This window comes from Vigna angularis, chromosome 1 (assembly GCF_016808095.1).
Source record: "Vigna angularis cultivar LongXiaoDou No.4 chromosome 1, ASM1680809v1, whole genome shotgun sequence".
Classification (NCBI taxonomy): domain Eukaryota; kingdom Viridiplantae; phylum Streptophyta; class Magnoliopsida; order Fabales; family Fabaceae; genus Vigna; species Vigna angularis.
The window spans coordinates 7,039,927-7,056,936 of record NC_068970.1 but is presented as its reverse complement, the minus strand read 5'-3'; the positions used below and the strand labels follow the sequence as shown (position 1 = coordinate 7,056,936).

Genomic DNA, 17,010 nt, shown 5'->3' with positions numbered 1-17,010 from the left:
ACTCTATCAGCCAATTTTCGCAAAGCCAAAGCCAAAATTCGCATTGCCAGAAGAAGGAAATTCGCATAGCGCACCAGTACCTATGCGCTGAGCGAATAACATCAGTTAAAGTGCGTTAAGAAAATTCGCATAGCGCACCAGTACATGTGCGCTGAGCGAATTAATAAATTTGAGTGGCTTTAAAAGACGTGACAGAGAGACATAACATATACTGCGGAGAGAAGTTCCGGACAAAAGAAAGAAACGAAAATCTCAGGAACTTCTGGAGACTACTTCAAGGCATCAAGACACCATTGTTGCAAGGGATTGCTTCAAATGTGTACGTTTTAGATGACTAGGAGTAGTTAAATTTCTCTTTCGTTGGGATTGGATGTAATGAACTCACTGTAATTTTCCTGCTCAATATATTGTTGTTCGTTCATATGCTCTTTCTTGAATTTATTATCATTGTATGAAAATATAATGTTATTTGAATGTCTTTGATTAGTGAAAAGTAACTTTGAACATGAACGAACGTAGATAGAGCACTTAAGTGATTTGGGATCTAGGGATAGACTCAATAACTTGATCATTCTTAACATCGGACTTAATGCAAATTGTATATTAAATTGACTAAGGAATTATCATTTTAATATATTAATTTAGAACTAGTTGCTAAGGAATTAGGACTAGTATGTCTTGATGTGAATGTTTGAATGAAGTAATGAAATATTGAAGAGAGTTTTATATTCATATGATTCATGAAACCCAATTCCAACAAAGTTTCTTTTAAATATAATTCCTTGCACACCAACTGTTTGATAAAAATACCAAAAAGAGTTTCTTGTGTTTTTTGTACACTTTGATGTCTAATTGAATTATAAAAGGAAGAATTGTCATGTGTTGCACAAGTCCCTTGGGAGAACGATACTTTGAACTTACTCTATATTACTTGTAACGATTTGGTATACTTGCCAAAAAAGTTAACAAGTTTTTGGCGCCGTTGCCGGGGACTTGTGTTCCAACACAAGGCATTTTGGACATTTATGACTCTTTTAGACTTTGTTGTGAATTTTCCTTTTTAATGTTGTTGGGTATGCAGTTGGCTTAGTATTTTCAGACTTTCCATTAATTTAGTTTGAACTTAATGTCTGTCTCGGGGTACGCTTTAGAGCTTGATGTTGTTATTGAAAGTTCTTAGGAATGAGATTTCAGTAGCGGAACTAACTAAATCAAACCAGATGTGCAAATCACCAGGGATGGGGTTGTGTGTTTGGATTACTGTTTTGGAACTTAAGGCAAGTTTGGTGGACTTCTTACACCAAGGGATTGGGTGAGGGTTTGTCATACTTAGGTAGGCACAACAAGAGGGATCTGAGTGTTCTAACTTCAGAAAACAGGGAAAGTGGAATTCTTTGCCAATTGTATGTCTCTTTTGTTTGAATTTCTTTTATGCAGTATGCCTACAGATGTTTCTAGTTGTTGGAAGATTCTAGGGATGGGATTTCAACAGCTGAAAGGGGAGTACTAAGTGATCTTGCAACAAGAGGGATCTGAGTGAGTTTATTTAGGAAATCCATTTCAATCATTTTGCATATTGGAATTGTTGTTTGGTTGGTGTGCTCACGTTCTGCAATTTTTTTTTCTTTCTTCTTTTCCTTATTTCTTTGTTTGTGTTTTTATTTTATTTTTCTATTTCACTTCTCTATATGTTACTTTTTGCAAGTGCTTTATATGCAGATGATGATTATGCAGGTGCAGATGGAGTTATCTTCAATGTTTAGTTATGTTATTTATGTTTTGTAATATGTTTTGAACTATGTGTTAGTTGTAAAGACATGTGACTTTTTGATTTAATGGTTATGCATTGTCTTGATTAAGTTGATGTGATTCTTGAAAATGATAACACATATGACTGCGGTTGCAATGTGCTTCATATATTTTTATCTGTGTGTGAGTATGTATGACCAGATCTGTTGAGTTTTGAGAGCATGTGTTGAGAATAAGAAATATGATGAGTTGTCTAGATATGGAGTTTACTTTTGCATGATTGTGATTCTACATACATACACACTTGTGTGGTTAAGGATGAGAGAGGCATTGTTTGATATTGATTATACAGCTACTTGGTCAAACAGCCAACCTTAACACATCATGATACATTTGTGAACCCTTTTGAGCCTTGAAAATGTTTTCCTTCCACCTTGAGCTTATTAGATGATATCCTACCTCACACCTTAGAAGAGAACATGTATTATGCTTTAAAAGAGGTTACGGTTGAATTCATGTTTGTGGGAAGAAAAGATCAATAAAAGAAAATATGATAAAAAAACAAAGCTCAAAATGAAAAAAAAGGTTGAGTTGTGAAAGAAAATGGTATGTGATGAATGATATATTTTGGGATTTGAGTACTGGATTGGGAATTGAAGTTGTTCTCTTCTTAATAGGTGTCTTTGAATCCAAGAAAAACCATGATTCTTTTTCTAGCCAAGCCAAGCCTTAACCTGAAAAGACCTTTGGACTTAACCAATAGTGTGTGAAGTGTGTGAATCAAATGAAATGCAAAAGCTGAGGAAGTTCTATGTCAATTCTACTGTCATGTGAGGACAAACACTTGAGTGTGAGTAATGATAAATGTTGATCTGGTTGTTCATATTTTATGCACAGATGATTTTATGAGTGATGCACCATGTCATACTTGTTTGAAATCTTTGGGAATGCATATGATTATTCTGATGTGCAGAGTCATTTTATCAAAATGTCAAATGTCTGTTGTGATGTTCATTTTCTTATGTGATTTCTTGAGGGCATGAAATAGTTCAAGTTTGGGGGAGTTGATAAGTGTGAAAAAGAGTTATTTTTATACTTATAAATGAGCTCAATCTTGTAATTATTCATGTTATTCCTCATTGAAAAGTTGTAATAGGTAGTAGATTGTTATGTAAAATATTGTACATGAAATGGTGTATTATTTAGACTCTGTCAGCCAATTTTCGCAAAGCGAAAGCCAAAATTCGCATTGCCAGAAGAAGGAAATTCGCATAGCGCGCCAGTACCTGTGCGCTGAGCGAATAACATCAGTTAAAGTGCATCAGTTAAGAAAATTCGCATAGCGCACCAGTACATGTGCGCTGAGCGAATTAATAAATTTGAGTGGCTTTAAAAGACGTGACAGAGAGACAGAACATATGCTGCGGAGAGAAGTTCCGGACAAAAGAAAGAAACGAAAATCTCAGGAACTTCTAGAGACTACTTCAAGGCATCAAGACACCATTGTTGCAAGGGATTGCTTCAAATGTGTACGTTTTAGATGACTAGGAGTAGTTAAATTTCTCTTTCGTTGGGATTGGATGTAATGAACTCACTGTAATTTTCCTGCTCAATATATTGTTGTTTGTTCATATGCTCTTTCTTGAATTTATTATCATTGTATGAAAATATAATGTTATTTGAATGTCTTTGATTAGTGGAAAGTAACTTTGAACATGAACGAACGTAGATAGAGCACTTAAGTGATTTGGGATCTAGGGATAGATTCAATAACTTGATCATTCTTAACATCGGACTTAATGCAAATTGTATATTAAATTGACTAAGGAATTATCATTTTAATATATTAATTTAGAACTAGTTGCTAAGGAATTAGGACTAGTATGTCTTGATGTGAATGTTTGAATGAAGTAATGAAATATTGAAGAGAGTTTTATATTCATATGATTCATGAAACCCAATTCCAACAAAGTTTCTTTTAAATATAATTCCTTGCACACCAACTGTTTGATAAAAATACCAAAAAGAGTTTCTTGTGTTTTTTGTACACTTTGATGTCTAATTGAATTATAAAAGGAAGAATTGTCATGTGTTGCACAAGTCCCTTGGGAAAACGATACTTTGAACTTACTCTATATTACTTGTAACGATTTGGTATACTTGCCAAAAAAGTTAACAGAAAACAGTATTAAACAAAGTTTAATTGAGTAAATTTACAGACCATGCTCATGTTCTTTTTTCCATTGCATTTCATATTAGAAAAATTATAGATTATTGTTCATCAACAACATTAATTATATGTGTAATTACTTTTGTTAATAAAATAACATATTACAATAAAATATCAATTTATTGTTTCATATTATAATGGTAATCTATATCTATACACATTAGTTGTATTTGTATACAACTCATACACTCATATATGCTATGATATTCTGCTATAATATGAATAAAACTTTTTATTGGATTGAGTCTTATTAAAAATCATAACTTTTTTTTTGTTTTGTTTTTTCTTATAGCAACTCAGACCTTAGAGTATATAAGAAAAGACTGATTGAAGATTTGTTTTTCACAGGAAAGAAAAGGCATATATTTTATAAAGAAAAAAGGTTTGACTTGAATGATCATACAATACAATCCTTGTTAGGTTACAGAAGATGTGGAACATTATAAGAGAAAAAGAAGGCAATATTCACATAGAAGTGTAATTGTCAACATCCTAATAAATAACATCCAATAATAAGAGGTAGAGTGTAAACAATCTTAGTATTTACATAACTAAAAAAAAAGGGAATCCAAATAAAGTTTTAAGGTTTATATTAACTAAAGATAAGAAAAATAAATGAATAAAATAAAATGTTAAAAATAACCTAAATCTTTCTATTACAAAAACGGAGGAGCATCATGATAATAAAATTAAATGTTCACAAAAAAAGTCTAAATAAGAGGTACAACTTCATAAACGTCCACCACCTTTCCTTCTCACTTTGTATTTTCTGTAATACTAAAAGATATAATACATCTTTAACGCTCTTTAAGAATTGCCCCTGTAGTATTTGTATACTATTTGATTCACAGAAAACTTAATCTTAAGTCAAATTATAATTCATACTCAAAATGAAAAAAATTCTAATTATTTTGACTAAGAAAAGTTTTCTAATTATTTATAGTGATGTCAAAATAAATTTAAACGCGTGAGCCAACTTGAATTTATCATGAGTTCATGTTGTATTATGTTTGAAAAAATTAGGTAAATTAAAGTTGAATTTATTATTAATCTATTAACAATAACCTTTTATTATTTTACTATTTTTTTTATAAAATGTTTTTTTTATAATTATTTGTTACTTTAATTTCATTTTATTTTGATGTTTTGAAAAAAAAAATACAATATACCTGTAAAACAGTTTTATACAGAAAAGGCACAGGATTAAAATAACCTTTTACATGCAATTTATTAAGATAATTGTTTCACATTTGTTTTTTAGTAAGTTTTAGGAGGATGTAGAAGACGTAACTTGGAAGCAAAGATCGCGGAGGACAGAGAAATAATTGGAAGGGTTTGATTTGGTGATCCAACAGGAGCAGTAGAGTGAGAGTGAGAGTAAGAGAAGAATGGAGGAATCGGGTGGCGAGTGGTGGTGCATTTCGGCAGTAAAGATGATAATGGAGTCGATAAAGATTATAGCCTGCAACAAACTTGTGTTCGCATCAATCATGCTTCTCACCACCCTCCCTCTCTTCACGCTTCTAATTTCCCAATCCATCTCCACCCACTCCCTCACCTCGCAAATTCACCATCTCGAGGCCCTCGCACGCTACGCTCCCACACGCTTCGAGGCCCGACATGTCTGGCGCCAGTCCCGCCACGACGCACTTTCCCTCCTCCGCACCAAAGCCCTCTTCTCCCTCCCCTCCTACCTCCTCTCCCTCACCGCAGCCCTCTCCGCCGTCCACTCCACCCGCCTAGCGCTCCACGCCAACACCACCCTCTCCCTCCTCTCCGCGGCCCTCCGCCTCTTCGCCACCACCATCTTCGTCTACGCCATCCTCTTCGCCTTCTCCCCCATCCCGCGCTTCCTCGCTGCCCTCGCCTCCTCCACGGCCGCCAGGATCCTCCTCCTCGCCACCGGGTCCGCCCTCGAGATTTACCTCATGGCCGTCATGAGCGTCGCTCTTGTGGTCTCCGTCGCCGAAGAGAGGTTCGGCTGGGACGCCATTCGGGTCGGATCCGCTCTGATGGAGGGGAGCCGGGCATGCGGGTGGGCCCTGTCGGGTCTGTCCGTACTGGGGTCGAGCCTGATCGGGTCGAAGGTGGAGCGGTTGATGGAGGCCGAAGATTGGATCAGGGTTGAGGATAAAGCCGATGTGATAGTTGGGTACGGTTTGTTAGTGCTGTGATTGTAGAAAACGCCGTCCGATTAGGGAACCCCAACCAGAGGATCTGCAACTATCTGTAATGTAATCAAACTAATCTAATCCAACCTCATTCTTTGTATTTACAATTTTTTAATATTATATTTTTCATGTACAATTCTTTACCATAAAGCAATATATAATCCAAAATATGATTTTATCATGTGTAGCCATCCTATTGTTCTTTACTTGATTAGGTTTGTTTCTTTGTTGATACTTTTATCTCTTTTAAGTAATCTTGAGGAGATGCTGGTAGAAGGAATGAATAACGAAGGAAGTTGTTTTGGTCTTAACAGCAGATAAGGAGGTTGTTTTGGTCTTTACTGTGGAGTACACCAGTAACTAACGGAAGCCCGCAAACTTAACAAATTTTTTTCCGTGGAGTTGAAGCATCCACATTCAGGTACCATTTGAAAACTCCACGTTCAGGTACCATTTGAAATATATATAATCATTAAAAATATTTAAGAAATGCGTTTAAGTTTAATACTTTCAGATAATGAAAAAATATGGTTTAGTGTAGAGTATGTCTCGAACTAGATTCCATGATTAGGCAGCTGGCTGAATAGAACGTCTTAAATTTTTTTATGAGCATTATTATTAGAGATGTAACAACTTTTTATGAATAGTTGTTTTTATAAATATCTTCTAGTGACTCAAATTTAAATACGATTTTAAGGTATTTTTAATTTTTTAACAATTACATTATCGTTGGACGAAAATCCTTTAATTCTGAAATCAGTAGTCCAGTGGACTATTTATCATGGAAAGGTTATGTAGTATTGTGTATCAGATTGGACTTGTTCAGGTCACCAATTGAGTTAAAGACAAAATCGCAGAACATTTGATTTTTTTTAAAGGAGTACTACGGATGATAAATACAGTGAATGAAGCTAATAAACAACTGACGTTATGTCAGATATGAGTGGATAAGATGTTCATATTTCCTGATAAAGTAAAGGATGGAAATATATCATGTTTGAGTATGTTGTTTTATATAAAATGTATTTTTGTGTTATTATTTATTAATTTTGTTATAGTACATCAAAATTATATATTGCTTTAACTTTTACAAATATGTAGTGTAGAAGATATCAAAGATATGTCTATGTCTTATTTAAAGATGTATATACCTAAATAGTCATCAAACATATAAAAGATATATCCACGTCTTAGTTAAAGGTCTTTTATGCAATAAGATATTAATAAAAGTTAAATTAGATCTTAAAATAAATATTAAATAAACATCGTCTGGACCAGTTAAAAGAAAACTATTTTGGTCATATCGTGAATAACAACATTTTTTTTTAATTTTAAAATAGATCAGTCAAATCTTAACATAAATTCGTAACAAATCATACTTAAATTTTGAATTTTAAACACACGAGACCTGTTTAAACTCAAATTATTTGCAAATGCATAGCCTTGAAATAAACAAAACTCGTCAACTTGAAGTATATTTTGTTTCCAAGCTAAGCTATATTTAATCCACGTATAGCAAAGTCAAGTTGGATTAAACTCTCCCAAACCAACATCTTTAAGAATTTGATATTCTTATTTTAATTTAAAAATTAAGAATCGCTGTATAAAGAAAACTTATAATTTAAGAGATATACTAGTTAAAAGAGAAAAGAATATCCAACTATCTTTAAATTACTTTCTAAAAAAACAGTTTCTTAAGCTTTGTTCACTTGAATGGATTTGGAAGAGAGTGATTGAGTGGATTTGAGAAGATTTGAAGATAAATTTTTTTGTTGTTTATTTGAGTGAATTTGAAAGGAAGTGAGAGTAAATTTGGAAGTAAATTTTTTTAATCTGTCACATCAATCAAATCCTACACTAATTCTCACAAATGTTGTTTTCAAATTCACTCTTATTTACCTCCAAATTCACTCAAACAAATAACAAACAAAATTTATCTTCAAATCCACTCAATCACTCTCTCCCAAATCCATTCAAAAGAACAAAGGGTTAATTTATTCTTTATTCAATAATCTATAAAAAAAAAGGTAATCTATCTTCTTACTTTATTAACTGATAAGCCATATTTTTGTCAGATTATTTGGTCTATCTGTAATGCTCAATTGGTAATGTGGTGCTTTCTCACCTTTGTTTGATGAACAAGTTTTTGTCACGACAGAGAACTTGGTTACCAACCTCTTCGAGGAAGCTTTATTTTTTATTTTTTGGAACACGGCTAATTTTAGGACAAAAAAAATGTGCTAATTTTATTTGCTGATTTGCTATTGAATTACTACTTTCTTGGCATGGATTAAGGTAAATATAAGGTTCCTCTATGTGAGTAACAGTGGCAGTGGTGGCAAAACGGGTCAGAGTCGATGGGTCTGTCACGTTCAATTAATAGAGTTGTCAAAACGGGTCATCTGGTCTGACTCGACCCGGCCCACCACGAGTTGGTCACTTAGTGAGTCAATCTAACCCGACTCATTTATTAGTAAGTCAGAAAAATTTAAACCCGGCCTGACCCACCACGGGTTGGTGGGTAAACGGATTGACTCAGTGGCTTACTTCATTATAATTTTTTTAAAATAAAATAAAATTACAAACTTTCTATAATTCAAATCTAAACAAATTTCACTCCCAACACATGGGTGTTTAATTAATTTTGAAAATAAGAAACTTAAATAATTTTTTCAAGCAAAAACAAAATAATAAATATTTTTTTATAAAATTAAAATTAAACTTTAATAAAATAAAGTAGGTGGATTGGTGGGTCAACCTGGTCTACCACAAATTCAACCTGCATGAACCGGGTTTAAATGAGTCGGGTTGAAATCTGATCCGCATAAAAAAAAAGACAATTTTTTCAAACCCAATCTGGCTCAAACCCGTGATGAGCCGGATTGGTGCGCAGGTTGTGACCCATTTTGACAGTTCTAATAAGATACAATTAAACACAAATCATTAAAAGATACCTACGAGCCATTTCCCCTTTTATGTTTATATAACAATATTACAAAAGGAAGGATTCATGAGATAAAACAATATCAGTTGTGAAAATTTTATCTTCTGTAAAAATGAAAAAAAAATAGAAAGGAGAACATAAATAATATATCAATTGTGAAAATTTTATTTTCTTTAAAAATGAAAAAAAAATGAGAAATGAGAACATAAATAATAAATTTGTATTTAATTATCCTTTTTTTTAAAAGAGAGATGAAAATGAAAGATGAATAGAAACAATGTGAAATTTAAAAAGCAAGAAGAGAGAAAATTAAGAATATATCTTAATCAACTTTTTTATTTTTTACTATTTTATTTATTAATATTAAATGACTTGTTTTGTTAAAAAAAAATCCATTTAATTTAACACTCTTTCATGTCCATTGTTACAATGTTTATAAATTAAAAGTTGGAGGGGACATGACATCTCCTAGCCCCAAAATGCTTTGCATCTGTCTAAATGGGTTGTCCTAAATCATTATGTGTAATGCAGATATTTTTGTGTGGTGGATGGGTAGTGGATCTGGTGAAGTAAGCATGGATTAGCAAGGAGAAGATGGTTTGAAGAGTATTCATGTTTTCAAAAAATAAAAGCAACACATAACAATGATATTAAATAATAATTATTATAAATAACACATAATAATAATAATTATTATTATAATAAATAATACATAGTAATAATATTAAAATATAATATTTGAAATAATTTTAATCAATTTTTTTTACTCAAAATATAATTTTATATTACTATTATCATTAAGAATAATTTGATAATCTTTATTTTCTATTTATTAATTTTTTTTAATTATCACATAACTCAAATCATACACAAATTTTTACAAACTTTACTTTCAAATTCACTCTTAATCACCTTCAAATCTCTTAAAAGAAAAACAACCCACAATTTACTCACAATCCTCTTAAATCCATTTACACACCTCTTCAAATTCACTCCTCAAGTGAAAACATCCTAAAAAAAGAAGGGATTGGAGAGAGAAAAGAGAAAGTCATTAAAGAAGAAGGGATCGGAGAGAAAAAAAAAAGAGAGTTTGAAGTGATAATTTCTAATAATGTTAATGTTCATTCATGAAAGAGACTAAGTTGATTCTATTTAAATAATGTTGGACTCTATAAAGTAAAAAAAACAAATATTGATATAAAAATTGATCATAGAGAAACTAAGTTACTAATTAAGCTTTTTATTAGACTATCATGTTTATCATAATTTAATGAATATAGTTCTTTTAGGCCCTGTTCTTTTGAGTGGATTTGAGAGGATGGATTTGAGGGGATTTGAGATGATTTGAAGATAATTTTTTTTGTCGTTTATTTGAGTGAATTTGGAGGTAAATGAAAGTGAATTTGAAAATAAAATTTGTGAGAATTAGTATAGAATTGTATGGACATGACAAATTAAAAAAAATTATTTTCAAATTCACTTTTATTTACCTTCAAATTCACTCAAATAAACGACATAAAAAATTATCTTCAAATCCTCTCAAATCCCCTCAAATCCATCCTCTCAAATCCACTCAAAAGAACAGGGCCTTAGTTTTTTGAGAGGATTTTTTTTCACCCTTTTATTTCCACATTGCAATAGATAAATACATGTAAATTAATTAAAAATTAGACGAAATATGAGAATACAAATAATAAAAGAATAATTAATTTTATTTTTTCAAAAGTAATGGAGGAGATGGTTTGTATCAGTTTACAGGTGATCCATGATCATGAAAATTGATTGTGATATAAAGAAATTAATAAATTTTATCTTTTTTTAACAATTATAAGAAAAAATAACAACAATCTCTTTGAAAATTATGTTAAATGACATTCATATTACATTTTTAAAAAAAAATTGATGCTCATTTCCATAATAAAATGATAATCCTATATTATTTAATTCTTAAATAAACGTTGTTCATTTTTTATTTTATAAATGACATTTACATTTATTGTATTTCTAATAAAGTTGTACTTATTTTTCCTCTGTTTACGAATATTACATTGACCAACATTTAACTTAAAAATTAAAATTTTAAGAACTTTATATCAAAATTTAATATGATTATTATATTAAAACATAATAAAATGTTTTGTCACTAAGTTACAATTATCTTATAAAATTATAAAAAAAATTATGTTTTTGATAAAATAATATTTAATGTAAAATAATTAAATAATAATAAAATATATAATTAAATATTTTAACTTATTATCATGTTCATATAAAATATATGATCTTAACTTAAGTATAAATAAAAACAAGTAGTATATGTGTTGTTTTAATAATACAAAAGTAAGGGTAAATATCAATTTTAGAATTAGAGCATGTCATGTGTTTTTATCTTATGTTTTATCATAAAAGTTAATCCTGCCTACATACTATGATATTGGGCTTACAAGTTTGCCCAAAGAGTGAGGATAATTATACCCATGTATAATATTTATACCCATGTATAATGTTGACTTACAAAAGGACATAAAAACTATTAGCACATTTGATAAATTGATTAGATCTTTCAATTTTTTAAAAATACTTAACTTTTATATTTAAAACTCTTAAATTTTAACTTATGTTTAATTAATATAATATTTTTAATCATAATAAAAGAGAGAGTGACTAAACCTCTGTTCGCTTGGGCTGATTTGACAGTTCGCGAAGAAATGAGAGCGAAAATTTACGAGATTTATCCTGTTTACTTTAGAAGATTTGCATTGATTTGAGAAAATGGATTTGCGGGTTACAAGAGAAAATGAATCTTCGTACAGTTAAAGAGATTTGAGGAGATTCACATAGTTTTACTAGAGTACTCTTTATGTATTTTTAAAATAAGGATATGCATGAAATTGAAGATATGGTGGTGCAACTTAGTGTATATGGATATGTTATGGGTGGCAGAATTGATTTTACATTAATAGTTTTTTATTCTTATGAGAAAAGAGTCCACTTTATATTTAATTATTTAATTGTTAAAACCTTAAATTTAATAATAATAATTAACAATTAATTTAATATAATTAATACTAATTTATTTTAAATTACTTTTATAACTAAGGATAAAAATATAATATTTTATTTTTCTATTATTTTTTAAAATGTATCCTAAAAAAAGTATTGTAAATTAATTTGTTTTTAATTTTACTATTTCAAATAATTTTTACAAAAAATATATTAATCATAAATATAATTTTATATTACTTTTATCATTTATTAATAAATATCATTTTATATTACTTTAATAACTAGGGACATTTTGGTAATATTTAATTTTTATCAATTAAACAAATTTTTTAAAACTATTACATCAATCAAATCCTACACTAATTTTTACAAACTTTACTTTCAAATCCACTCTCAATTACCCACAAATCTACTCAAAAAAACAACTAAAAAATTACCCTCAAATCCACACAAATCATCTTCCCCAAATCATCTCCCTCAAATATTTCCAAAAGAACACACTCTAAAAGAGTTATTTATTGGTAGTGAAGCTAAATATATATTTAAAAATGAGAAAAATGTCACTATTATTTTATTAACTATGTTTTCAATCACAATAAATAATTTTTTTTTGTTATAAATAGATAATTTTATAACTGGATTCAGGAGTTTACAAGTTCATAATAATTTATTGTGTGTATCCTAAAAAGTACTTAAATTTATTCTATTGAAACCTGTTTTTGAATTATATTCACATTTTTAGATCTCTTTAAAATATTTTTAAAAATTTACTTAAAATTAACCTTGAGTTTGAACAATAAATTTTTATTTGCACCAAAGTATTATTAGAAATTTTTATAACTTTTATTCTATGTTACTAGCAAGTGATTACTTCAAGTTAAACTGGATTTGGTAAATAAGTCTTAGAATCAAAGTTGTTTTTGTGTATAAAATATCTATACAAAAGAATATTTTTGTCCATTTTCCTCGTATATTAATTTTAAAAGATTCTCTTAAAACGCCTTAATAATATAAAAACTATAATATATAAAAATGAAATATGAGAAGTATGAGAATATTTATAATTAAAAAAAAGAGAGAGATGTAGTTATATGTGATTAGTTTTAACGTGTTTTATAATATTTTTCTCTACAACCAGGTTTACTCCATTGATAGAAATTATTTTATATTTTAAATTGTATAATTATTTTTAATAATAAAAAATTACTTTTAGTAAAAAAATTATCCATAATAAAATTACAAAAAGTTATTATTTTGTATCTAATTTTAAAAATAATGATTATAAAAGTTATTTCTTTTTTAGAGAAAAACAGATACACATGTGTATGTGGATGTTTTTGTACTAGTAACAAGTAGAAGAAATGCCGGTAATTTTATTTTAATGATTTTTAAGTTTAATCTTTTATTATTTTTAATCTTATTATAAGAATTAGAATGATCTATCTTATTTTCATTTTAAGAGTTTCCTCACATGAATGTATGAGTCAATTTATTTATTGAGAGAGAAAAGGTGAAAAAATATTGAAAATGAAAAATATATGTTTTTATTTTATGAAGCGAGAAAAGGTGGATAAAGAGAATGTGTAGCTAGGGGTACTGAAGGGCAATGGCCACCATTCTACCTTCATCTAACCCTCACTTTCTCTCCTTCACCGCTCCCCGCAACTCTTCCACTTTTCTCAAGTAAGTTCACTTCTTTTCCTCACTTTCTTTCCAGCAGATTTCCTGATTAGTCTCGCTGATTACTTGCTTGCTTGGACATCAGATATCCATCTTACTTGCTTGCTAGAACCATCTTACTTGCTTCTAGGTTATGCCGACGATGTTATAAAAAAAATTGTTTGATCTTATGGAAAGTATTAGGAATTAAGAATTTCCAAATGTTTTGTTTACCAACAGTTGATTTATGGACAAAACTTAGATCATACTTCATAGATGCTTTTGGTTTTGTGCTCTATTAAGAATTAAGAATTGTATTTTCATCTCATTAAACTTCAATTTTCATAGATAATTTTTTATCTATGATGTATTTCCCCATAGAATCCACTGGAATTTTTTGACATTAAAAGAACACTGTAAAGGATTTGGAGAATTGGCATAAAGTTGATTTAAATATTAAGTTATCTTTATGAGTAAAGTAACATAGCAATGATGTGATATAGTTAACAAATTGTGCATAGGAAGAGAGATTTATCTTCATGTAGGCTGAGATTGACCTATTCTAACATGTAATTGTTGAACTTTTGCCATATTGAAAGAGATTCTACAGAACATATGGAATAAGAACCTTGTTTTTTTATTGCTGCTTAACGAGATTATACTCCTTGTTTTAGGTGGGGACAGATTAAAGAGCAAGATGTAAGCATAGTTGCCAATAGAACTCGAGGTCAAGCGGTTAGAGTCCTGGTAAACTCTAATTATGCATTAAGTGAAGAGTCCTTGTTCATTGTTGGTTGAAAATGACTTGTAAAATGGGATGCTTGTTTTTTTAATTTTGAGTTTATATAATACTGTTAGTTGGAGCTTTTAAGTTATTGGTATGGTCTTCTCAAATTGCTATTAATTTGTGTTGCTTTTTGCGCATTCCATATATATTCTTTTTTCAGTGAATCTATCTTATAGTCTAGACATGTACTGATGTAAAAATACAATTGCGGAGATAGAAATTTGATAGAAATTTTAAAACTCGACAGGGATGTCTAGGTATATAACAGGTAGAAAGTCAAATCACTTTGAGGAATGACACATTTGGAAAATTTGCTGGAGTTATAGGTAGGACAAATCTAAATAGTGAGGGAAAACCTACATTAGATATACAAAATAATGCATGATGACTTCTTAGTATACCTGTTTTATTCCACATATAATCAGTTCATGTTCAAGAATACATAACAAAACATTATTCTTATATAGAAGACATTGCTAAATCTTAATATGATGTTTATTTACTTCACTTGACAATATCTGATGTTCTTATTTGTTTACCTGTGTTTGAATGTGGTTTAATTGAAAAAATCATTACCAGTTGTATGTGTATAATCGAAATTTCGCTTCATTGCTATCTTTTGTCTCTGGGAGAAAACAAGGGATGGAATCTTCTTGTGACATGATATCTTGAACTTTATCCTGAACTGTTTATTGTGGAAATTCTTCATTGTCTAAACTAGTGATTATTCATTGGAGATTTATGATTTTCAGTACACTTTTATGGTTCTTTTGTCCTTTTAATGCAATAAACCAATTATTATTAGTCACGTCCACTTTTTGCTAAACTCTTACTTCTTTTGAATATTTAGCTTACGTTCATGAGTCATATGTTTCCAGTTAGATTTCTTTTTTCTACTTCTGTATCCCTTCTATATTTGATATTTCAATTTGTATCAGTGTAATAAGGTCTGCAAGTTTTATAATTATACAGGTAGCTTCAGGAAAGGGTGATACAGTCATGGTTGATCCCGTTGAAGCCAAGCGATTGGCTGCCAAACAAATGGAAAGAATCAAAGCAAAAGAGAAACTCAAGGTGAACTATGGTTGAATTTGAATCACCTATTCGGGGTTGTTGTCAATTAGTATAGAAGCATATGAAAAGTTTGAAAGTCATTTTTCTTCCATATAATTGTCAGTTTGGGCAGAAGGCAACTGATTATGCTCTGATGAAACTCTGTTTCTCAATTCACTAAAAAATTGGCCAACTTAATGTTCTCTGATTGTAGAGAAGACGCCAAATTGAGGCAATTAATGGAGCATGGGCAATGATCGGTCTCACGGCTGGCCTAGTTATTGAAGGTCAAACTGGAAAAAGTATTCTGACTCAGGTGAAATTTGGAAATGTTTCTTTAACATGTGCTTCATGTCCAAGAAAAAACATGAGTTCAAATAAACACATGCACATACCCGTCACATACACCTAAGGGCCTTCCTTTTAAAGTGAATTTGTCTCTAATATGAGCTAGTAAGGGTGTATCCTACCTAATTCAGTTTTCGTGCATTTTTAACCTACTAAATTCAAAGACAAGAATTGGTTCAAATTTGATATATCTCCACCATAAAGTTCTCAAATCAAACAAATAACATTTAGACTGTTTTTCCAACAAAAATAGCCCTATTAAAAAAGTGTTTTATATTTTTAGAAGATGCATACTTGTCAATGTTTTGCTTGATCAAAGTTTTATACTTTTCAAATGTTAGATATTTGATATATGAATTTTATTAAATTCATTTGACTGAACAATTATTATTTACTGTTTTTTTTTTTGTTTAAATTTCTCTTTTCAGCTGCAAGACTACTTAGGTGCAATTGTTAGTTTCTTTGTAAGGTAGACTTTTTCCAAGATGTTCGTGGATACAAATGGAGAACTCCAGAATTCTTTCTCACATTCTTTGTAATTATATCTTTTGACTTCATATCATTAAACTTAAAAGTATGCCAAGGATGTTTTTTCTTCACACTTTCACTATTCAATTTTCGTTGTTACCTGGTAAGGGTATGTAACATACAATTGTTTTTCCCAGGTCTTCTATACAGAAGAATTAAACTGCTAAGCAACTTGTGTACTGATTGTTTTTCCCTGGATTTCTATTTATTGTTAAATTCTTGGCACATTTTCCTTTGCTTACTTATAATACCACACGGACACAGCTCCTTTATCTGATCTCAAGATTAATTAAAATAGAAGAAAGTCAGGTACATCCAGTTTTAGTTACGTCAGTTTGATACCTCATAACTACCAAAACTCTACGAGTGGTTATTATTTTATACAAGACTATAATCAAGATATTAGGATGAATCCCCTATTCTGTCTGCTGCACAAAAAGGCTATGTAGTTATGCCTGTGATATTTTGAATTCCCAACTTTGAAAAGAGTTATAGGATATCACACAGCAGTACCGCTGAACTTTTATACTACTTT

At 30.1% G+C, this 17,010-nt stretch overlaps 2 protein-coding genes across 5 annotated transcripts; both read left to right on the top strand.

Annotated features, from left to right (window-relative positions):
- Positions 1-5,145: 5,145 nt before the first annotated feature.
- LOC108321558 (uncharacterized) lies at positions 5,146-6,850 on the top strand. 3 transcript variants are annotated; one of them, XM_017553343.2, is made up of 2 exons: positions 5,146-6,213; positions 6,468-6,850. In XM_017553343.2, the coding sequence occupies exon 1, from the start codon at positions 5,368-5,370 to the stop codon at positions 6,151-6,153; it is 786 nt and encodes a 261-aa protein (XP_017408832.1). In that variant the 5' UTR covers positions 5,146-5,367; the 3' UTR covers positions 6,154-6,213; positions 6,468-6,850. The 3 variants fall into 3 exon arrangements, with proteins under 3 accessions (XP_017408832.1, XP_017408830.1, XP_017408831.1); XM_017553341.2 differs by having other exon boundaries at positions 6,465-6,850; XM_017553342.2 differs by having other exon boundaries at positions 6,402-6,850.
- A 6,801-nt stretch (positions 6,851-13,651) lies between these two features.
- On the top strand, positions 13,652-16,665 carry LOC108321555 (uncharacterized). 2 transcript variants are annotated; one of them, XM_017553336.2, is made up of 5 exons: positions 13,652-13,783; positions 14,434-14,506; positions 15,519-15,620; positions 15,814-15,915; positions 16,376-16,665. In XM_017553336.2, the coding sequence occupies exons 1-5, from the start codon at positions 13,707-13,709 to the stop codon at positions 16,418-16,420; spliced, it is 399 nt and encodes a 132-aa protein (XP_017408825.1). In that variant the 5' UTR covers positions 13,652-13,706; the 3' UTR covers positions 16,421-16,665. The 2 variants fall into 2 exon arrangements, with proteins under 2 accessions (XP_017408825.1, XP_017408827.1); XM_017553338.2 differs by having other exon boundaries at positions 13,659-13,783; positions 14,434-14,494.
- The last annotated feature ends 345 nt before the right edge of the window (positions 16,666-17,010 follow it).

Excerpts from the sequence above, each read along its gene's own strand:
- LOC108321558 (XM_017553343.2), top strand. The coding sequence starts at position 5,368 with ATGGAGGAATCGGGTGGCGAGTGGTGGTGCATTTCGGCAGTAAAGATG.
- LOC108321555 (XM_017553336.2), top strand. The coding sequence starts at position 13,707 with ATGGCCACCATTCTACCTTCATCTAACCCTCACTTTCTCTCCTTCACC. Across the intron at positions 13,784-14,433 it reads AACTCTTCCACTTTTCTCAA|GTGGGGACAGATTAAAGAGC; the intron begins GTAAGTTCACTT and ends TCCTTGTTTTAG. Across the intron at positions 15,621-15,813 it reads AAGCAAAAGAGAAACTCAAG|AGAAGACGCCAAATTGAGGC; the intron begins GTGAACTATGGT and ends CTCTGATTGTAG.